Source organism: Crocodylus siamensis, chromosome 6 (genome assembly GCF_052110815.1).
Source record: "Crocodylus siamensis isolate JL-2025a chromosome 6, ASM5211081v1, whole genome shotgun sequence".
Classification (NCBI taxonomy): Eukaryota; Metazoa; Chordata; order Crocodylia; family Crocodylidae; genus Crocodylus; species Crocodylus siamensis.
In genome coordinates this window covers 15659629-15682647 of record NC_143400.1, presented here as the reverse complement: position 1 = coordinate 15682647, position 23019 = coordinate 15659629, and the positions used below count along the sequence as shown (strand labels likewise).

Here is a 23019-nt window from a genome sequence, read left to right as displayed (position 1 = left end):
CTGTAGCTTTGGGAAAGCTGAAAATGTTTGGCACCAAGGGAGAGAGCTGGGTTTGCCCTGCCTCTGCCACAGGTGGCTGTAGTGACCTGGGGCAAGCCCACTAGCCCCTAGGTAGCTCAGGAAGCAAGTGGAAGGGGAGATGGTGGTGGTGAGGCTGCTTGGACGGATCTGATACTGAGGTAGTTTGAGGGGGGCTGGAAATGGCAAGCGGGCTCGGCTGGATGGCAACAACAAAGCCTCGAAGTGAAGAGCTGCCCTCAGTGGAGGAGACTGAGAAGGGAGTGAAGGGGCTCTGGGACCCCTCTCCGGCGGAGCAGGGATCGGAGGCCAGGTCCAGCCCAGTGCCACCTGCTTCCGCCCAGTTCCCTAGCCCAGGATTTGCGTCTTCTGCAGGCGCCTCCTGAGGACACGGGAGCCCCCAGCCCCCAGCAGGCCGAGCTGGCGTGGAGGGTGGAGGAGCTGCAGCACAAGCTGGACGAGGAGATGAAGGTGAGGGGGCCGGGTGCTTGGGAGCGGAGAGGGCAGGGCGGCCTGGAGGGGCTCCCAGCCTTTCTCAGGAGTGGGGAGCTGGCAGAGGGGCTGGGGGCTCCTCACAACCCTCAGCGTGGCGTGGGAAAGGGCCATTGGATCTGTTGCAGCCTCTGGTGACTAGACTGGTATAACACTGAGGGGCAGGCGGCAGCCTCCATGGCAGTGCCTCCATGGTGGCATTTCAGCCACAGTGGGTGGGTTTGTCTGTGCTACCACGGCCCTGTACAAAACCCATGGAGGAGTGATAGCCCTCTTCCCCTCCAACCAGCTGGGACTTGGCTCCGAGCCGGCCCAGCCAAGCCTACTCCACAGCCAGCCTGACTCTGGGGGCCTGAGGGATCCAGCCGAGCGGGTAGGGCTGCGTGCCAGGCTGAGGTGCCAGCTGACATGGTGTCCCCCTGAGCCTGTGTTTCTTGGGTAATAAATAACTCCATCCTCTCCCACCCGCAACAGCTCCGCCAGAAGCTGGAGCTCACCAGGGAGTCTCCCAGGAGCAGCACCGTGCAGGACCTGGAGTTGCGGCTGGCCAGGGTGGAGGAGGAGAGCCGGCGCCTCCGGGGAGCCCTGGAGAAGAAGAGCCAGGAGCTGCAGAGCAGCTTGAGAGAGTAAGAGCTGCTCCCTGTACCCAGAGCTGGCTCTGGGCCTGGGGGTCACGAGCAAGAGCAAAGCGCTGTATCCCCTTGGCTTGCCTACTCCCCCTGACCGTCCCTTCACTTCAGCCAGGAGAGGAGATCCCTTACATTCCCCTGGGCACCCAAAACAGGCAGTCTCCTTCCCAACTCAGCACATTACCCCCACTCAGGCTGCCCTGCCGAGGGGTCAGACCTCTTCCCCTGCTGGGCTGAGACTTAGCCCCTCTAGTCTGGCTCAACAGGGCTTGTGCTCGCTTCCCCCCCCCCCCCCCCCCCCCCAAACCCTAGGCTGAACGAAGTGAAAAGGGCCAGAGAGCAGGCTGAGGCCAGGCTGGGCGACTGTGCGGAGCAGTTGATGGGGATGCAGGAGGAACTTGACCGCCTCCAGCAGGGCATGGGAGATGTGCCTGAGGGAGACGCGCTGCTGAAGGTATGTGGGTGCGCTGGCACCGCTGGGCTGGATTCAGCAGGTGAAAAGGGGCAGCTCTGGCAGCAGGCAGGCCCCAAGCTCGGCTGCAGGGGTGAAACTGGCCAGGGAAGGTGATGGGGGAAGCTTGAGGCATGGCAAAGTGACATGGATGAGGCCACTTGGGCAGTTGGTGGCAGAGCTGGGCCCAGACCAAGGTCCCTGTATCAGCATCCCTATGGCCCCGCAGGACCTGCTGGAGACCCGGGAAGAGCTGGAGGAGGTGCTGAGTGCCAAGCAGCGGCAGGAGGAGCACCTGCGGCAGCGTGAGCGGGAGCTGACGGCACTCAAGGGCGTACTGAAGGAGGAGGTAGCCAGTCACGACAAGGAGCTGGACCAGCTGCGGCAGCAATACCAGCACGATGTGGACCAGCTGCGGCGCAGCATGGAGGACGTGTCCCAGGCAGGGCCTTCTGCAGCACAGTGGGGAAGGAGAGACGGGGCTGGGGCCTGGGGCCACCAGGAACCACAGGCTGGCTGGAGTCTCCCCAGCTTCCCTCTGTCTGGGACCGGGCTTTGTTCTTGACTTCCTGTCCTCAGTATGCCTGGCGCTGCCATGCTTCTGAGCTGGCAGCTCCCCTGGTCGGGGCTGCCCCAGGTGGACTGGGATCTTATCGCATCAGCCTCTGATGTGGGCAGCCATGTGCACACCCCCCAGGCTGGAACCATGTTGTGCTTCAGCACTGGTGCTACGGCGGCTTCTCCTTGCATCCAGGTTGCCCAGGGGTAACTGGGCAGGGTTGGGGTGGGTGCAGTGACCCCAGCTCCCAGAATCTTGTGCTAAAGGGGGCAGGGGGGAATCCACCAGGCATCACTTTGCCCCCTGCCACCCAATGCCAGCCTGCCCTTCCCCTGCCCCTAGGACCAAGCCAACCTGGAGACGGAGCGGCAGAAGATCAACTCGATAGTGAAGAACCTGCAGAGGGAGCTGGCAGAGAGCACCGAGGAAACCGGGCACTGGAGGGACATGTTCCAGAAGAACAAGGAGGAGCTGCGCAGCACCAAGCAGGAGTAGGTGCCGAGCTGCCCCTGTGGTGAATGGGGAGCTGTCGGGTCCGGTCCGGCTGCCCCTGCAAAGCTGGCTAAAGATAACATGATGAAGGCTGGGATGGTGGGAGTTGCAGAAGGGAGAGGGGGGCTTCAGTCTCACCTGGGCTGTGCTTGGCCACTGGTCAGGTTCACAGCTCATTGATGCCAGGGGATCATAGCAGAGGGGTCCTCTTGGGTGGAGGGAAGAGTGGGCTGGCAGGGGGCATGCGCCTTGCTCCCTGGGACAGGCTGGGATGACCCTGTGCAGCCTTCATCATCTTGGCTCCCAGCTAGCCATGATAATGGGCTCTGTTACAGTCCCCTGGAGAAGCTCACCCTGTCCTATTCCCCCCCCCCCCCACCCACTGCAGGCTGATGCAGGTGAAGCTGGAGCGGGAAGAGTTTGAAGAAGAGCTGCGGGAACTGCGGGAGCGATTCTCAGCCGTGCGGCTGCAGGCCGATCAGGCTCGGAGCAACGCCATGAGCACCAGTGAACTCGAAGCCCTCAAAAAGGTGCTGCCTGCTGCTGGGGTGTGAGGGGCAGGCAGAAACAGGCCCCAGAGACTTCTCCCCACCCCACAGGGAGCCCTTGAGGCCAGGCCGGTCCTGGGATGACCAAGCACACGGGGCCTGTGGGGGGACAGCCACAGCGTGCTGCCCTGTGGCTGTCTCGGGGCCCCTCCCTGCACTAAGAGCTCATGGGTGACCCCCCCTCGTCCACCATAGGAGCTGCGCCAGGCCCAGGAGGAGCAGAGGGAGCTGACCGCTGAGAAGCAGGCGCAGGATGAGCTGCTGTGGCAGCGGGAGAGGGAGCTGCTGGCACTGAAGGCAACGCTGCAGGAGACGGCGGGCAGCCACAGCCGGGAGCTGGAGCAGCTGCAGGAGCAGTTCCAGAGGAGCCTGCAGCAGCTGCAGAAGGACTCGGACGAGGCTGTCAAGGCAAGTGCTCCCCGTATGCTCCTTCTGTCTGCCTGGGTGACGATGGATGCAGGTCAGGAAGGGGTGTGCATGCGACAAGCTAACAGAGGCTCCTACCTGCCCCACAGACCCCAGGCATCTTCCCAGCCTGCAGACCTGCCCCGCAACATCCCCAGGGAGGGCTCCGTCCTTGCAGAGAGTCCATGATAGAGGCTGCAGCCTTGGGGCCTGTCTCCTTTGGGTTGTGTATTGGGGTCCCACCGCTCCTTGGAACTCACCTGCCCATCTCCGCAGGGGAAGGTGGTGCTGGAGAGTGAGCGGGAGGTGGCAGAGCAGACGCGGAGGGCAGTGGAAGCCACGCTGCGGGAGACACAGGAGCATAACGACGACCTGCGCAGGAAGGTCCTGGGTCTGGAGGCGCAGCTCAAGGACTACCGGCATGTGGCTGAGGACTGGGAAGGTGTCGAGGCCCGTCTCAAGGACAAAATCGCCAAGCTGGAGGTAGGGGACCATGGCAGCCTGCTCTCCTCCACAGGACTGGGCACCAGGGCCCCCACGTGTTGGTGCAGCCTCTAAACGGAGCATGGCACAAACTCTGCCCTGTGAGCACCAGGCCAGTGGTGTGCAGGTGGAGGACAGACTACTAGAAGCCAGTGTCCTGGGTCCCAGTTCTGGCGTGGTTTGCACTGATGAGAGATGCCCCATCCAGCCTCCCTGCCCCAGGCCCTAAGCATCACTAAAAGCCCTTCCTTGCAGGCAGAGCGCCGGCAGATGGAGGAAACTCTAGGGGAAGCCACTGACCAGGAGCAGGAGCTGCTGCTGGTTAAAAGGACCCTGGAGAACCGGCTGGATGAGGCCCAGCGCAGCCTGAGCCGACTATCACTGGAGCACCAGGAGCTGAGCTCCTCCTACCAGGAGGAGCTGCGGCAGAAGGAGCAGCTGAAGAGGCTGAAGATAGAGATGGAGGAGCAGAAGCGGCTGCTGGACAGGACCATTGAGAAGCTGACCAAGGAGGTGGGCAAGGCCCCAAGGTCTAACTTGGGCTGTCCAGAAGGGCCTGCATGACATGTAGCCATGGTGTGGGGTGCACCTGGGGGTCAAGGCCACATGGCCACCTGAGCCACCAGCTGCTCAGGCCCCAGAGCTAGTGCTGTCATGGACGGCTGGTGCTAGCCCTCCCCACTGGTGGGGTGACCACAGGAAAGGCCTGGGGGTCCAAGCTATGGGGAGCAGCTCCTCATGGGATGGAGGTTTGGGAGCTGGAGCCATTCTCTTGACTTGGGATTCAGGTACATTCAATCCAAGACCTCTGGAGGGTCACATGTGGACACTGAACCACAGACTTGCTCCACTGCATGGCCTTCAGCCTCTGGAGAGCACCAGTGTAGCCCACAGCAGGTCTCTGCCCAAACCCAAAAGCTTCCATGGTGACCCTGTCCCAACCCACCTTACTGGGATGACCTCTTCTGTCCTCCACAAGGCGTTTCCCTATCGTGCCACATCTGGTGGCTTCCATGTGGCACTCCTGGCTCCAGGGAGGTTGGTAGCAGTTGTCCGTAGGTCTTCAAGTGCTTCCCTCTCCCTGCTGCAGATGGAGCAGAGGGCTGAGGAATCCCACCACTCACTGGCCCTGCTGCAGTCGCAGCTGGAGGACTACAAGGAGAAGTCGCGCAAGGAGCTGGGGGACTCCCAGAAGCAGGCCAAGGACCGGGGTGCAGAGCTAGAGAAGGCGCAGTTCAGCCTGGCCCGGCTGCAGGATGAGGTGTGGTCCCTACTTTGGACAGGGATCCAGTGCAGTTCCTGGGGGAGATGATGCCCCTTATGCCCTACCCCATGTAATGGCGAGTGTCCAGCCTGCCCTGGAGAGATTCCAGTCTAGCCCCTGGCACCAGCTCGCATGTAACAGCGGGTGTGACTTCCATGCATCATCCCTGCTCCCAGCTGCCCAGTTCATGCCTGGCATGGTCTCAGCCTCACTTGTCTTTTCTCCCTTCTGTCTCATTCAGCAGAGTAGCAAGAGGCTCCCTCCCTGCCTTCCCTCCTTCCTGGCTGGACCCAGCTCCCTGTTCTGGGAGTAGGGGGTCTGTGACCCCAGGGTCTGAGCTTGTCCCCAAGCCCGGCTGCTCCCAGCTTGGGACACTGGGCAGAGCAGATCCGGGGTGAGGGAAGGTTACGTGCTTCTGTGTCCCTCTCTGAGCTGGCTGCTTTGCAGAGTGCTCCTGTTGTCTGGAGGATGCATGGCTTTGCTCTCTGGGCCATTTAAACCAGCCCTGCCCACCAGGTGGGTCCAGTGCCTGGGGCCCCAGCAAGTGCCCTGGGACCCGAGTCTCTGACCACCCAGTGCAGCAGCTCTGCCCACTCCCCTGCAGTTGAGGTGGGCTGGCTGTGGTGCCTCTGCTGGGCACGTCCCTGGGGACCCAGCCTATACCATTCCTGCCCCAGCCCAGACCCGCCGCCCCCTCTCCCTTCCTTCCCACAGGTCATGCGGCTCAAGCAGGCCCTGCAGGACAGCCAAGCAGAGCGGGAGAGTGCCATGCTAGACAGAGAAGTGCTGGCCCAGCGTCTGCAGCACCTGGAGCAGCAGGTGGAAGTCAAGAAGCGCTCTCAGGATGACCGTTCCCGCCAGGTCAAGGCACTGGAGGTGTGTGACCCCTGCCAAGAGCAGCTCCTTGCTGCCACGTGGCTGCTGGAAACATGAGGGGGAGCAGCTTTGGGGGCTGATAAGAGGTGCAGGGTACTTGAGGCTTCCCAAAAACCCACCCAGGGCCTGGATGTTTGCTGTTCTAACCTACGCCAGCACACAACAGCTCAGCAGCTGTTCTCCTCGAGCATTTCACCAACACATAGCAGCTCTCAGATCTGCAGTAGCTTTCCCCAACCCAGGGGCTAGGAGGTGGGGAGCCAGCTTGTTGGACCTGGCAGGCCTGGGAGCTTTCCATGGTGTTTCTCTTGAGTCTGCCACTGGTGAGCAGAGAAGCTAGTCCTTCAGGAGAGCGTGAAACCACACTCATTCCTTACCTTGCTCACGATGGCAGGGGACAGGGTTGTCCTGGAAAACTTCCCTTCTCTCACCAGAATCCTGTGTGGTTTTCTTCCCCCACCTTGCTAAGTTAGATTGACTCCTTCCAGCTATTTCGGAGGCTGCCTCATTGTGGGGGCTCCACCATTCATGCCAGTCTCTTTTGGTGGGTCGCAGATTCCCTCTCCGAATGATCTGTTTTACTGGTCTGTAGCAGCCAGCAGCTGCTTTTGCGTGGGGCATCACCTCTCTCTGGCTCTGCTGCATGGGTCTAACTGCCTTCATTCATCAACAGTCCAAAATGTCGAGTTGCCCGGCACCCTGCAGCCAGCCCTGTATGAAAATACAAAGGCTCTTTCCTCCTGGAACAACACAGAGGCCGTTTACACACAGTCGTGTGTGGCCTCTTGATGTCATGGCTCCCCAAACCACATCTGAGCCCAGCGGCCTGGAGGCTCCAGATGTGCTGGAGCTTCTGTCTGCATCGCTGATTCTCAAGCCTCTTGGGGTGTTGTGAGATCCTTTTAAGGTGCAAACAGCTACGCACAATTCACAAAAGAAACCCAGAGATTCCCAGTACGAATCCAGAGTATCACAGACTTCCTGCCTTGCCCATGGGTTTGCTGAGCTTTTTGCCACAGAGGAATTGCTTTGTTGTCTTTCTGTAGTTGGGGAATGAGTGGAAGCTAGGAGCTGGGATTGTCCAAGGCGGGGGGCTGGAGTCTAATGAGTGAGGACCACTGGTCTACGCTGATCAGGCAGACTGGGGCTTGAAGTCTGCTCAGCTGCCCTGGATTTTAACCTGTGCTCAAGGGTGGCACAGATTTGCCTGGTATGTGGTGCTGAGGGCTGTCTCAGTGGGTCCCTGCTGCAGTGTGTGGTGAGCGCTGTGTAGCTCAGCTACCTGGTAAAATATTGGAGAACAGTGTCCAGCACAGAGCAGAGGTGAGGAGCATTGTCTAGGTTGGGCTTTATAGGCATCTCCCCTGAAAGCATCAGCTGTGAGGGCCGGGCAAAGATGTTTTTGGCAGTGGGCAGCCTGGGAGCCCAACGTGTCAGCCGGCTGCATCCTGGGGGAGGAATGGCGTTCCATATCCATCACCTGCCTTATCCCACTCCCTTGGCCCCTGGCAGGCCAGAGGCCCTCGCTTTAGAGAGGATGAGAAGATTTAACGAGTGGGGGAGAGGTGCCAGCAGGTAACTGCTTTGCCACATCAAACCCACCTTGGCGACATCTGTGGCATGCCTTGAACAGCCCCTCAAGGAAGCGGGGGTTGGCCTGCTTCCCCACTGGAGGGGTCAGCAAGGGACCTGCACACATGAATCGGACACTGCTTTTGAGAGAGGCACTGAGTTCTGGGTCCCAGTCCTTCCAGCTGCTCCGCTTCAGTGTAGGGATTGGCCTGGGTGGGCCCAGGTTTGGATTCTGGACCCTACCCTGGCTTGCGCCAAAATCCCAGTGAGAACCTACATCCAACATCTTCCTCTGGCACCTGCAGGGTTAATCGCTGAGCTTCACTGCTGCTCTGGCTCTGGGGGGGTGGGAAGCACCCCATAAAGACCTTCCAGGAACAGGCCCCTGCGAGCTCTGGCTGATGGGAATCTCTGCTGTCTTGCAGGAGAAGTCAAAGCGGCTGGAGATGGAGCTGGACGAGGAGCGGAGCTCAGTGGAGCTGCTGACGGAAAGGGTGAACCGCAGCCGTGACCAGGTAAAGCAGGGACATGGCACCATGGACCTCGCACGGAGGAAGCGAGGGCCTGGCCCGGACTGGGGTTCTCGGTGCTTTGGCACGGTATGGGTCCTGCACTGTCAGCATCACTGCTGGCTCCATCCCCTCTGGCTTCAGCTCCGCTCCACAGTGGAAAGCTAAAAACAGGCCTTGGATTTCTCCTGGGACAAAGCCTTTAATCCTGGGCTCCTGCACCTGGGCAGCCCTGGTGTCCCATGTTCAGTACCTCTGAAGTATCCGATTGCCTTGGGGAAATCATGGCTACTTCAAGTTAATTGCCATTCCAGCTGTGTGCGCAAATGACTCTTTCCAGACCCCCCCCCACTTCAACCTGTTTTAATCAGGGCTGATTTAAAGTTGAATTAAAGTGTGAGACTCATCACCACTAGACATGGGGGAAGCTGAGGGTTTAGCCAGGTTCACAAAGGGATTGGACCCGTTCTTGGAGGGAAGGGCCATCAGTAGCTATTGAGCATGGAGTGAGGGGCATGGCCTCTGTGTCAGAACTGCCTGGATCCTTCAATGCTGGAGGCTGCAAGGGAGAGAAAAAGGAAAAAGCCTGCTCAGACCCAGGTCACTCCTTCTAGCATCCGCGCTCTGCCCCTGTGTGACATCGGAGACTGGGCAAGACTGACCTAGGGTCCGACCCCCTCAATGGCCATTCTTACGTCTTTTTATTATATTTTTATGGCTCGTCCTGGGGTTTTTTGCTCCCATCCAAAGAACCATCATTTACACAGGGCTGGGATGGCAGTTGACTCTGATTAGCACCAATTGGCCGGGATGGGGGGTATTTCCCTGGTTTTCAGGGTGGGAAAAGGGGCTTGAAGGCAGGGTACATCTGTGCCTTCATAGACAGACTAGATAGGACAGCTGGGGGGTGCTGGAACTGGAGACTGCTCAGAAGCCTGTAAAGTACTGTGATAGCACCTTCTTTTTCCCTCTGGGTCAATTGGAGCTAACTTGAGTTAATCGCCATTCAAGTTGCATGTAGAAAGAATTGTCTCAGGACAGTTGGACCTGAGATAAACCTCATGTCTAGCCCCAGCGTGCTGTTATGCCTACAGCCCGGCCCTGTCCAGACCCCAGGGCCTCGGAGCCAGGGCCTTGTGACTCCTGGCTTTGGAATACAATCCTCTGTGCAGCCTCATCCAGGTCCCTTCCTTCTTGCCTCAGTTTCCTGTTCTGTAAAACGGTTGTAGCATCTGGCTGTGCAGGTTTCCATCAAACCACATGTTCCTGGCAACCTCTGAGTAGGGGCGACTGATATGACAGCTCCCTGCAGTACTTGTTCTCGCCTCACTTCGACACTTGTTTTACCCCTTGTTATCTCTCCTTTCTCCAAGCTCAACAGGCAAAATCAGCAGAGCTGCCATAAATATTCTCCCTTGCAGGTCTCCCTCTTGCTGCTGGAGTCTGTGGCTGGTGCTATCCGAGAAGCACTGGGCTATGGTTGTGTTTGGCAACAAAATCTGTAATGGTCAGAAAATCCAAAGGGGAGGAGAGGGGGGAGACATCTCTGAGAGAGCTCATTAACAGCCCCAAAGTCCTATTAGCTGCTAGCATAGCCTATGGCCTCTGTACACCCCATCCTGGCCACTACTGCTGCTGTATTGCTCTGACACTGTGAGGGCAATTGAATTGCACTGAGGAGGGTTTTAAAGGGGCTGGGAGGAGGTTGGCTGGGAGGAGGTTGTTGATGACTTGTCTGTCTTGTGGGGGTGTGGCTTATTAACTCTTAAGACTGCCTTCAAGTGTAGCTAGAGTTGCTTTACTGCAGTCTCTCCCTGCCCTGAGTTTTGCAGTCCAGTGGTTACCCCCGGTCAGGCAAAACCCCCCAGTCTGTGCTAGCCTCTGTAGCAGAGGGCATGGCCTTCGCCTTGGATCTCATGAGAGCATTTCAATACCCCTTTCAGCAGCAGGACACTGCCAGCCCTCATCCCCCTGCTTTACCTGGGGCAAGTTCGGGGGCTCTTGGGGCAATGGGCCTTGTAGTCTTGTGCCAGGGCTGTAGTTGTAGGTATAGGTGAGATGGGCACTTGTCTGGGGTAAGGCTGTAGATGAGGAACTATTATTAAATCCCACCCCCCAGTCTAGGCTCTGGACTGGTGAGAGACGCGCGGGTGAAGCCCGCTGCGCCCCCACTCCCCCGAAGCCCCCCAGACACCCCCTCAGCAGCCGCCGAGCCCCCTGCCGACCCCCAGCACAGCCGGAGGTAAGCGGGCTCGTGGTGGGAAGGGGTTAACTCCTCGCTTGCTGGGAGGAGGCCGCTGCCTGGTGCGGGGGAGGGGAGGGGGGGTTAAGCCCCCGCCCCCCAGGGAGCCCCACCACCAGAGTCGCGCGAACAGGCTGCGTAAACAGGCGCTCGAGTTAGCGCGGAGTTCACGCAGGGGAGGGCGTGGGAGGGCATGAGACCCTGCCTGCGACCCCCCCAGCCATAGCCAGCCCCAGCTGTAGCCAGCCTACCAGAGGCATGACACGGATGGGCACGCGCCGCACCCCGAGGGTCCCTCGGCCTCTGCGGCCCCTCCACTGGACACCTCAGAGACGGCCGCCCAGACGGAGCCCAGGGTCCCGGGCTCCACGCAGACGGGGCCCCTGGCTCTTGGCTGCAGGGGCTGCCTGTCCCTTTTTCAGGCTCTGGGGCCTGGGAGCATGGCCCCGTCCCCTTGCGGGGTCTGCTCCCTACTGGGGTCTCTGGCGCGCCAGCTGGAGGAGCTCCAGGCCACAGTCCAGAGACTGCGTGCCATCAGGGACTGCGAGCAGGAGATAGCCTCCTACTGCCAGGCCCTTCTCCCCCGGGAGCCACAGGGGAGAGCTCCGTCTCCCTCCAGGACCAAGGAGGACTCTGGGACCTCCCGCTCTGCCCAGTCAGGGGCATGGACCAAGGTGGTCAAGGGCCCAAAGGCCCGCCGCACCAAGGCCCCTGCCCCGCCGGAGCTTAGCAACAGGTTCGCACCTCTTGCAGCCCCAGCAGAGCCTGCGCAGTTGCCGGCTCCCGCAGGCAACCCAGGCTCGACCGCAGCTACTGGCCCCGCTCTCCCCAAGACAAAGCGAAAGGTGTTGTTGTGGGAGACTCCATCCTGTGGGGGACTGAGGGCCCAATCTGCTGCCCCGACCCCTTAGCCCGGGAAGTCTGCTGCTTCCCGGGGGCCCGCATCCGAGACATTGCGGAGAGGACCCTGCAGCTCCTCCGTCCCACAGACCACTACCCCATGCTCCTTATTCACGTGGGCACCAATGACACGGCTCGGAGCACCCCCAGCCAGGTCATGAGGAGCTACAGGGAGTTGGGAGCGGGGCTTAGGGGTCTGGGAGCTCAGGTGGTGTTTTCCTCGATCCTCCCAGTCTCGGGCTATGGGCTGAGGAGGGAAAGGAGGATCTACGTGGTGAACCAAAGACTGCGGCGCTGGTGTTATTGGGAAGGCTTTGGCTTCCATGACCACAGCCCGCTCTTTGGAGAGAGAGGCAGCGAGCTGCTGGGAAGAGATGGCCTCCACCTCTCTCCCCTGGCGAGGAGGCTCTTCTCAGCCAGGCTGGCTGACCTGCTCCACCGGGCTTTAAACTAAGCCTGCTGGGGGATGGGGGGACTACTGCCCCTGCTGGCCTGCTGAACAGCCCTTGCAAAGCCAGCGGACCAAGGCACTTAAGGGGGCACTTAAGGGAGCCCACCCCTGCCCCAGCCCTGGCACAATCTGTGGGCAAGGCGAGAGCCCCCAAGGGCACACTTGCCTGCCTGTACACTAATGCCAGGAGCCTGGGCAACAAGCAGGACGAGCTCGTCCTCCTGCTCAGTGCAAAGAAATATGATGTCATTGGGATAATGGAGACCTGGTGGGACTCCACCCATGACTGGACCACGGGTATAGAGGGCTATACCCTGTACAGGAGGGATCGTGTTGACAAAAGGGGCGGGGGTGTAGCTCTCTATGTGAAGGAAAGCTACATGTCCCTGCAAGCTGATGTTGGCGACCGGCATGGACAGCTAGAGACCCTCTGGGTAAAAATTCGTGGGGAATTCGGCACAGGGGACACAACGGTGGGAGTCTACTACAGACCTCCCACTCAAAGTCCCGAGCTTGACCAGGAGTTCGCCCGGGAACTGACTGAGGCCGCTTGCTCCAGGACCTTGGTTGTCGTGGGTGACTTCAATTACCCGGACATCTCGTGGGAAGATCACTCAGCTAAATCTGAGCGGGCGCAAAGCTTTCTCTCGTGCGTGGATGACCTCTACCTGACTCAAGAAGTCTATGGGCCAACGAGAGGCAAAGCGCTGCTTGACCTGGTACTGGCTACGGGGGATGACCTAATCGGCGACCTAGTGATTGATGGGAAGTTGGGTGACAGCGACCACGAGCTGATCACCTTCACCATCTGCTGTAAAGCTGGCAAGTCAGTCAGCAACACAGAAGTCCTTGACTTCAGAAAAGCCGACTTTGACAAGCTCAAGAGGCTAGTCGGTCAGGCCCTCAGGGACCATGACCCCAGGGAGATGGGAGTTCAAGAAGAGTGGTTGCTTCTCAAGGAAGCGATCCTCAGTGCACAAGCTAAATCTATTCCAACACGGAAGAAAGGCAGCAAGAAGGCACAGCAGCCCCCCTGGCTCTCCAGGGACCTAGCGGACCTATTGTGGCTAAAAAGGAAAGCCTACAAAGGATGGAGGACGGGATTCACCTCCAAGGAGGATTACTCCGCGCTGGTCCGGTCCTGCAGGGACCAAACCAGGAAAGCCAAGGCTGCAACTGAACTCCAACTAGCTTCAGGCATCACGGACAACAAAAAGTCCTTTTTCAGATATGTGGCGAGCCAGAGGAAGAGCAAGGGCAATGTTGGACCCCTGCTAAACCAGATGGGGCAACTGACAGCTGACGCCCAGGAAAAAGCCAACCTATTAAATAGGTACTTTGCGTCAGTCTTTCATCAGTCACACGGGATGCCCATGCCTGCTATGGGACAGGGAAATCTGGGTGAGGGGGATCCCCTACCCTCCATCAATGCTGACCTCGTGAAGGAACACCTTGAGAAGCTGGATACCTTCAAGTCAGCCGGCCCTGACAACCTGCACCCCAGGGTACTCAAGGAGCTGGCGAGCGTCATAGCCCAGCCCCTGGCACGGGTCTTTGAAAACTCCTGGTGCTCTGGTGTAGTGCCTGAAGACTGGAAGAAGGCCAATGTGGTGCCGATCTTCAAGAAAGGGAGGAGAGTGGATCCGGCTAACTACAGGCCCATTAGCCTGACTTCTATCCTGGGGAAGATCTTAGAAAAGTTTATTAAGGAGGCCATCCTTGAGGGACTGGCCCAGGCTAACATCCTAAGTGATAGCCAGCACGGATTTGTTGCGGGTAGGTCTTGTTTGACCAATCGCATTTCCTTCTATGACCAGGTGACCTATCACCTGGACGAGGGAGAAGAGATTGATGTCATATATCTTGACTTCAAAAAAGCTTTTGATCTGGTATCCCATGATCACCTCTTGGCCAAACTGGCCGGTTGTGGCCTTGGCTCCACCACGATCCGCTGGCTGGGAAATTGGCTTCGTGGTCGTACCCAGAGGGTTGTGATTGCTGGCAGTCACTCATCATGGTGCCCTGTGACCAGTGGGGTCCCTCAAGGCTCTGTCCTGGGACCCATACTGTTCAACATCTTCATTAACGATGTGGACATTGGAGTCAGGAGTGGACTGGCCAAGTTCGCCGATGACACCAAACTTTGGGGCAAAGCATCCACGCCAGAAGATAGGCGGGTGATCCAGGCTGACCTGGACAAGCTCAGCAAATGGGCAGACGAGAACCTCATGGTGTTTAACACCGAAAAATGCAAGGCTCCCCACCTTGGGAGGAAAAACCTGCAGCTTCCTTATAGGCTCGGTAGTGCTATGTTGGTTAGCACTACACACTACAGAAGAAAGAGACTTGGGGGTCATCATTGACCACAAGATGAACATGAGCCTGCAATGCGATGCTGCGGCTAGTAAAGCGACCAAAATGCTGGCATGCATCCATAGATGCTTCTCGAGCAAATCCCGGGACGCCATTCTCCCCTTGTACTTGGCCTTGGTGAGGTCGCAGCTGGAGTACTGCGTCCAGTTTTGGGCTCCACAATTCAAAAAGGATGTGGAGAAGCTTGAGAGAGTCCAGAGGAGAGCCACACGCATGATCAGAGGTCAGGAAAACAGATCTTACGATAACAGGCTGAGAGCCATGGGACTCTTTAGCCTGCAAAAGCACAGGCTCAGGGGTGATCTGATGGCCACCTATAAGTTTATCGGGGTGACCACCAGGATCTGGGAGAACGTCTGTTCACCAGAGCGCCCCAAGGGATGATGAGGTTGAACGGTCACAAACTCCTGCAAGACCGTTTCAGGCTGGACATAAGGAAGAATTTCTTTACTGTCCGAACCCCCAAGGTCTGGAACAGTCTGCCAGCGGAGGTGGTTCAAGCACCTACATTGAACACCTTCAAGAGTAAATTGGATGCTTATCTTGCTGGGATCCTATGACCCCAGCTGACTTCCTGCCCTTTGGGCAGGGGGCTGGACTCGATGATCTCCCGAGGTCCCTTCCAGCCCTAATGTCTATGAAATCTATGAAAATCTATGATGTCTAATCTAAACCTCCTCTCCAACAACTTGTGGCCGTTATTCCCTTGCGCCCCCTGGCATAACAAGGGAAACAAGGTCTCTCCCAAACCCTTCTGGTCCCCCCTAGTGAGTTTATAGACTGTCACCAGGTCCCCCCTCAGCCTTTTCTTTTGAAGGCTGAACAGGTTCAGGTCCTGCAGTCTCTCATTGTAGGGTCTGCCCTGTTGTCCCCGGATCATTCGGGTGGCCTCCTTTGGACCTGCTTGAGGCAGGATCAGTCCTGTCCAAACCATCCCAGCGCCATGTCTGTCTGGTCTGCTCTCGAAAGCTTCCTAAGATGGAGATTCCACCACCTCGAGGTGCCTGTTCTCATGCTCAACCACTCTCATTGCCAGAAAGTCCTCAAATCCCTGAAGGGTGATGCCAGAAAGGATGGAGTTGGGCTTTTCTCTGTGGCTGCTGGGGACAGGGCTAGGAGCAACAACCTCAAGCTGCAGCAGGGGAAACTGAGGCTGTAGATGAGGAACTATTAAATCCCACCCCCCAGTCTTCTTTTCTCCAGGCTCAATAACCCCAGGTCTTCTAGCCCTTCCTCATCAGTTCTGTCTCGTCTCCGAGGCCCCTAGGACCTGATCCTGTGCACCCCAGGAATGGGAGTTCTTGGGACACACAGGATTGGGCCTCTGAAGCTGCAAATGCCTGCCCAGGATAACTGGAGAACATGGGCAGCCCCAGTGCTGCCTGCCATCTCCCACCTTGCAGCAGATGTTGACCACCACGTGACAGCATAGATCCGTATGGCTTGCATCACAGCCAAAGATTTTAGGCACGACAAGGGGCACAAACATGGTTGCTTGGCTTTTGCACCGTCAGAAATACACATGCATCTGTGCATCATAACAATACCTGTGGCAACATCTATCTATGCCCAGAAGATGCACGTCTGCCCTGCCTTCTGAATGACTTCAGGCTAACACAGCTGCCTATCTCTACACCCCGAAGGCTCCCCAGGACATAAAACTAAATTGGCTGTGGGGAGCAGGGGGTGGGTTAGGGTTAGGGTTAGAGCTGGACGCATCCCCTTGTGCCCATGCTTTGGGGCCTGCTCTTGCGGCCGCAGGCTGTGGTGGAGCTGGACTCGCTGCCCTTCCGAGCCTTCAGCTCCTGTCATGCCCATGGGACCTGGAGGGGACATGCAGCTGGTCGTGGGAGGCTGTGTTTATGGGCCCATCCAGAGAGCAGCTCCCAAGCTTGGCCACGGTTTGGCCTGTGTGATTCTCTCTCTTTGTCACACAGGCCCTAGCATTGCAAGTCTTGGTGATGGGCAAATGTAATCCCTGCTTTGTAGCCAAGGTGAAAATAGGGCTCTATGCAACTAAAGAGTCCCTGGCCCTCTGTAGCATCTCACCCTGACAGCTGGAGCCCACCAGCTGCATGGGCAGTGCTGTCTTGCAGGGCTGCCCTCAACAAAGGCTGAGGCACCAGGTTGTGACCAGAGATGAGACCTGGGACTAACCTCCCCTGACCTTCCCCCACCCTTGCAGATCGACCAGCTGCGGGCAGAGCTGCTGCAGGAACGCTCCAGCCGCCAGGACCTCGAGTGTGACAAGATCTCCCTGGAGAGGCAGGTACGGCTGTGCCATGCTGCTGCTCCCAGTTTGATGGTGCTGGGGCTGGAGAGCAGGTCACTTCCTCCAGCCTGGGCAGAGGCACTGCCCGCAAGTTTTTTTTTTCCTGCCCCCCAGGCAAGGAATCGACCCCAGGTGGGAGGGCTGGAGTTGTGGATCTGTGTGGTGCAAAATGCCGTGTCCTGCAGGGAATGATCCTGCCTGTATTGGGGAAGTAGCCTGTGGGGGGCAGCAGCCCCATTCTCTTCTCCCTCTTCCCCCCCATCCTGTGTTGGGCATCAGCTGCCAGCTTTGCTTCCTGCACCCATCTCCTCACTCTTCTATCCCCTCCCAGGTCTGCTGATACTTTGTCTTGCAGCCATGATCATGAGCTCTTGGGGCAGAGATGCTTCAGGCGAGAGGGAATCCAGCCATCTGCCCCCCTCCAAGGTCTTAAAGTAGGAGGAGCCAGGGAGAAGGGTACCCACGTGCACTGAGTTAAAGCCCAAGGTTACCTTGGCCTCTGGGCCTGGAGGGTGGAGCAAAGCCAGGCACAGCACTGCCCTGAGCAAGAAAGGTGGCCTGGCTTTGCTCCGTCCTTCAGACCCAGGAGAACCCTACAGCATGGCGAAGCAGCCATCCAGGGGGGCGTTCTGGCTTCTCCAAGGTGACGCCAGCCCAGCAGGGTCCCCAGTGCAGCCATCTTAGGCCTGGGTTGGGCCTGGGGCTAAGAGCTGAGCCCTGGCCTACAACACAGTGTGCACAGGACCAAGCACCCGCAGCAGTCCTGGCCATCCTGGGGCACGGCTCCCTCCCCAGGAAGCTGCTGGCAGCTGCTGTCGGCAGCATCAGTGCCTCTGTCTGTACCATGGTACTTGCTTGCAGTGGCCTGGCCACTGTGAGCTTCATGCAGTGCAGCTACTGAGGCTCCCGGCAGGCAGTGAAAGCAGTTGCACCCCAAACCACAGAGGCTCTCAGCTCTCTGGCATGCCCCTTTTGAGCCCAGGAGGCCTGAGGCTGGGGGAGGTGCTGACATGGAGATGCCCCCTGAGCCCACACCTGGCACTGAGTGTTTTGGATGGCACTAGGGTCCATGAGGCAGCTGTTCCTTGCCTGTGGCAGCTCTGGCACTGCTGGCTACATCTAGCAGGCAGGTTCCTAGCTCCCCAGCATGTATGAAGCTGCTCTGTCCCATGTGCTCTGGCCACCTGCCTGTGCTTGCGCTGTGCGGGCCCCTGTCATGCAACTGCATGCCAGCCGCAGGTGAGTCAGGCTGATTTAAGAGGAGCTCCTCAAGCTGTTCTTGTTCTGTGTCTGTGGTTTAGCCAGGACAGCCACAGTTGGGGTGCAGGAGCAGGGCACTGATCCGACTTTCTGGAGGCCTCTTATCTCTCTTCCTGTGAGGCCTGCGGTCCAGCCTAGGAGGGACAGTTCTGCCAGCTGCATCAAGTGGGATGGGCTGGAGACCTCCCTAACTCTTCCTAGTGCCACTGGGGGGAGGCAGAGTCCGTCTCCAGTGGGTGACCTGTGCTCTGGGCGGTGGAGGCAGATGAACGACCTGCGCAGTGGAACTGAGCTCTGCTCTGCACAGTGCCCTTGTCAAGAGGCCCCAAGCTGAAGGCTGTTGCACCCAAACTGCATGCCCATGGGAGCCTGTGTATGCGTGCATGTCTGTGTCCCTGGGTGCAGGTGTGTGCATGCAGGTCTGTGCCCATGGCAACATGGATGCAGTGTATGCCCATGGGAGACTGCGTGTGGTGCATTCACACCCTTCTTTTTGGGCCATAATGAGGGCAGACACAGTAGAGGCCCCAACTCTGGGGAGCCTGGCCCCAGCAGACATTGCTGTCCCCTGGCGATGGGGCCGTCACACCCCTGGCACATTCCAGCATGCGGCAGGGGTGAGGGCACCGCCTGTTCTTGGTGCCCAGGTCCCTCCCGCTCACGGCTGTGTCCACGCCCAGCTGGCCCTGCTCCTAATTGCCATTATATAACCCTGCTTGTTAAATCCCTTTGGGAAAGGGAGCTCCAGGCCTGACTCACTACCAGGGCTTATGTAAGAGGAGAGGAGCCCAGGGTCACACCCTCACCGCAGGCACGGGGCTTGCTCACTGTCTCCAATGTCTCTTGCCAGAACAAGGACCTGAAGAGCCGTCTGACCAGCTCAGAGGGGCTGCAGAAACCCAGCGCCAGCCTGACGCAGCTGGAGTCACGGGTCCAAGAGCTGCAGGACAAGCTGCAGGCCGAGGAGAGGTAAAGCAGAGACTCGGGGACCCTGGCGCCCAAGAAGGCACCTCATACTGGTGGGACTGGTGTAGCCATATCCCACATGGAGAAGCCAAACCAAGGGCCAAGTCTTGCTACTCCTCTGCCCGGAGAGGTCATGGGTCCCTGTAACAATGAGGGGAAAGTGAAGCAGAGCCCATAAGGGGTGTAGCAGTCACCCCCCTCCCCATGCATGGGGCCCCAGTATCACAAGGGACATCGGCCTGTGACTGACAGGCAGGTGAGTGCCACATGCCTGAGCAAAGCTGCACATCCAATGTGCTCCCAGGGAGAAGAACGCGCTGGTGTCTTCCAACCGCAAGCTGGAGCGGAAGGTGAAGGAGCTGACGATCCAGATCGATGACGAGAGGCAGCACGTGAATGACCAGAAGGACCAGGTGTGATATGCACGTGTGCACGCATGCTGCCCCCTATGTTCCCAGCCCTCCCCTGCTTGCACATCTCTTTCCACTGTTATTCATGGCAGCCACTTCCCGGGTGCTTGGTGGGTGGGGACCCGGGGAAGCCTGCATGCCCTGCCAGAGCTGGGGAGTGTGCGTCGCCGTTTACATAACCGACCCCCAGGCCGCTTGTGGGGTGGGCGGGCCTCAGGCCTGCAACACAAACCTAGGCCCTTACTCATGCCTGTTCCATGAGATGCCCGCGTGCATATTCTGAACCTTGCGCAGGGAGGGGGTGTGGCAGCCTGGGGCTAGTGGGTCACCCCCTCAGCCCAGCCCAGCCTGCCCCATGCCTGCCCATGTCCTGCAGCTGAGCCTGCGTGTCAAAGCCCTCAAGCGGCAGGTGGACGAGGCAGAGGAGGAGATCGAGCGCTTGGAGGGCGCCAGGAAGAAAGCACAGCGGGAGCTGGAGGAGCAGCACGAGCTCAACGAGCAGCTACAGAACCGTGTCAAGGCCCTGGAGAAGGAGGCCTGGTGAGGAGCATTTCCCGGGATCCCTCATGCTGTCTGACTCTCCATCATTCCTGGGGCCCTCACCATGGTCCCATGCCCTGGCCCAGAACACAGCTCCCTTGGGGTAACCACACCCAGCCAGCCCCTGCCAGCCAGCCAGCTCCCTGCTCTTCCCAGCTCAACCAGTCCCTAAAGGAAGGACTGGAGCAACAGGCCCAGATCTTTCTATGGGTTGCGAGGGATGGAGGTGTTCTGCTCCTAGAGGGTTTAGGTGCCCAACTTCTGTTACTCCTAGTTACATTCAGGCTCAGGGCTGTTCCGTGCCAGCAACGATTCCCTTTTTATCTTCTCCCCTCCCACCAGGCGCAAAGCAGCACGCTCGGCTGCAGAAGCTTCACTGAAGGATGACCAGTTGAGCTCGGATGAAGAGTTTGACAGCGCTTATGGCCCGTCCTCTATCGCCTCACTGCTGACTGAGGCAAACCTGCAGACCAGCTCATGCTAGCGGCTGCCATGCTGGGGGCCAAGCCAGGCTCCTGCCTTGGACAAAGGCCAGACCCAGCTTCTCTTGAAGGGAAAATGCCTCCTCGGCACGGAGTTGACCGGGACACCAGCCACGTTGAAGGAGCTGTCAGCCAGCCATGGCACCAGGCCTGGTTGTGAACTCTAGCAATAATCCCATGAAGGAAGGGCAGGCTGGTGTTCTGGGTTAATTCTTGTCAGGGTAGGGACAGAAGGAAATGGGTGCAGATACCCCAGCAAATCCTATTTGACTGTTCTTTGTTCTCAGGGCATCGCTTTAAGGATGGACAGCTCATATCTTAACCGAATATTTTTGTACATGGGGGGTGGAGGGTAGAATATATGTGTGGGCATGGGTGTGCAATAGGAGAGGACGGTGGCCCCTGGGGCTCAGAGAGGGCTGTGTTTCTGGCTCTGCCCTTAATGGAGAAGTGTGGCAGAGACCATGGGTGATTGGTGCCTCCTGACTTGTGGGGGCACTTGCCGCCACAGCCGCCAGTCGGCAACTGGTGTGGGTGGGATTGCACTGACCATGGGGGGTTCTGGGTTGATACGATTGGCTCCAGGAGAACACTCCCTCTCTTCCCCTGGCACCCCACTCCCTGGCTGGTGCTCTCAGGGGGGGCACCAGCGCTCTTGCCTGCCTCCCCCACTCATCGCCTAAAGCAGAGAACGCTGGCTGTTGGGGTGCACCAGCACTCTTGGGGTGTATGTGCACCTGCTACACACTGCCACTGGCAGGGACCTGCTGGACACTGTTGCCCCCCCTGGCTGTTGTAGGTCACTAGGTGCCTCCTCACCAGGCTCAGCCTGGCTCCTAGTCATGCCCCTCAGGTGCTCTCAGCTGGAGGTCAGTGCTTAGCTGGGCACCTGTGTGCCTTTGTAATGAGTCCTGAGTCTATCTAGACCCTGGAGTGGAAAAGCCAAGGGTCTTTGGCCTGTGGCAATCCCTGGGGGTGCTTGGGGTCCAGCCTTAGCACTGATGTGCTTCTTTCCCCATTCCCCTCTGTCTTGCCCAGTTCTCTGTCTTGCCCCAGTCCTCTTCTGACAATGGACTGGGTGAGGGGGGTGAGACGCTACAGCAGCCCCTAGCTAGGGCAGGTGGCTTCTGTGTCGCTGGCTCAGTCCCCTATGTGGCTCCAGGGCTGTCTCCAGTGCAGAATCTCCTTGTCCTCCACCTCTTGCTCAGGTCTGAAGCTGGGCAGCCCACCCGTCTGGGGAGAGCAGGGCCTGGCCAGTGGCTACCTGTGCAAGGGGCTGGGATTGGAGAAGCCAGAGGGGGAGCCCAGTGGAGCCTTGGCTGCCTGGTGTCCCCTAGCATGAGTGAGAGAACAAAGACTGTCAAGGAGGCAACATACATGGGCTGCATCTGTGCCCTGGAGCCACTGACTGGGACCCAGGCACTGGTGACATTGGAGCCTAGGGTCCAGTGACCTGGTCTACGTAGACTCAGGCACTGCTTGCTTTTAGGAACATGAAGCTGGAAGGCAGCTCCAGGGTCTCCCAGCTCCTGCTGTCATGGGTGCCAGCCTTGGACTCGCTGGACAGTGCAGCTGCCTGTTCCCATCCACAAAAGCCGGCCTGCTGCAGTTACTTCATCCACTGCTCCAGCCCTGAGCCCCCCCCCCCACTGCAGGGCAGGCCTTGACCCCAGTGCCTTAATTCTTGGGGGGATTTAGCCAGAGAAATTCCCAGTGGAAATTTGGGGTGAGGTTAGAACAGGCTTTTAAACTGGTTTCAGTTCAAGGACTATCTCTGGCTTCATGTCCCCACACCCTATGCCTGGTTTCACCTGAACTTGCTCCAGTCTTGTGCCCTTCTGACTCCACCTTATCTGATTCTTCTGTCCTGGCCTGTGACCTGACCCACAGCAGCATCTGCTCAATGCCAGCAAGGCCTTGGGTGCTTTGAGTGGTCCCCACAGCCCCATGCCAAGGATGGGGCAAAAGGCTCTATGGGCCATGGGAACAGCAGCTCCAAGGGAAACTGCCCACAGCTCTGGTCAAGTTGGAAGGTATTGGAGCAGCGACAGGCTCCAGGACAGTTTGCTGGGTCGTGCCAAGGGCCGCAGGCTCATGGCTGGAGTGGCACAAGTTCATCCGTGGCTTCAGGAGGAAGGTTTTGGGGGTTGCTGCCAGCCTTCCAGACTGACTCCCAGCATGGAGGAGCCTGGGCTGGCTGGGCCTGGGCTGTGGGTCTAGACAAGAAGAGCCCTGAGCATCCTTCACAGGCTGCCCAGGCCACGGGCATGGAGCTGGCTGGGCTGAGTGACTCCAGGCTGCACTGCACAGGGCTGAGGTGGCGCTAGCACCCACCTGCAGCAGAGCTGGGGCCATCAACATATGTCCCCCAGGCTCTCACCCTGGTGCTAAGGTGGGGGAAAGGGTTACCTGCTTGGGGATGGGGAGGGCCTGGTCCCTCTCTCCTGTGGCTGTGAGGGGATGCTTGACCCACACATGCCAACCACTCTGTGGGGGATTAAGGCAGATGCCAGCATCTTGGACAGGAGACATTTAAGTGACTCCTGCCTGTTGCAGCTCGTGACTATGGATCAGGTTCTCCTGCCTTCCCACAAACTTGTATTTTAAATAAACTTTATACATTCAAAGCTGAGTCTGGCTGCACCTAGTCTCTGCAATTGGGAGTGCAAGGGGTGCTGGTCAGGGTCCAGGTCCCATGTGATGTCCAGTCCCTAGCGTGGATATGCAGCTAGAACCTGCTTGTGCCCCTGGCCTTCATGCCACGGCCAGATCATAGAATCATAGAGGTAGGGTTGGAAGGGACCTTGTAGATCTTCAAGTCCAAC

The 23019-nt window shown here is 58.6% G+C and overlaps 1 protein-coding gene across 2 annotated transcripts in view; it reads left to right on the top strand.

Moving 5' to 3' along the window:
* Positions 1-22819, top strand: part of CGN (cingulin) — a 40121-nt gene extending 17302 nt beyond the window's left edge. For both annotated transcript variants that reach the window (XM_090053019.1, XM_090053018.1), the window contains exons 5-21: positions 394-489; positions 985-1136; positions 1452-1593; positions 1820-2032; positions 2492-2640; positions 3030-3171; positions 3385-3597; positions 3871-4077; positions 4333-4590; positions 5168-5338; positions 6056-6217; positions 8215-8304; positions 16450-16533; positions 18647-18765; positions 19067-19175; positions 19549-19712; positions 20055-22819. In XM_090053019.1, the coding sequence (XP_089909145.1) occupies positions 394-489; positions 985-1136; positions 1452-1593; positions 1820-2032; positions 2492-2640; positions 3030-3171; positions 3385-3597; positions 3871-4077; positions 4333-4590; positions 5168-5338; positions 6056-6217; positions 8215-8304; positions 16450-16533; positions 18647-18765; positions 19067-19175; positions 19549-19712; positions 20055-20196 (2613 nt within the window). In that variant the 3' untranslated portion in view covers positions 20197-22819. The remainder of the gene's footprint in view (positions 1-393; positions 490-984; positions 1137-1451; positions 1594-1819; positions 2033-2491; positions 2641-3029; positions 3172-3384; positions 3598-3870; positions 4078-4332; positions 4591-5167; positions 5339-6055; positions 6218-8214; positions 8305-16449; positions 16534-18646; positions 18766-19066; positions 19176-19548; positions 19713-20054) is intronic.
* Positions 22820-23019: the final 200 nt, after the last annotated feature.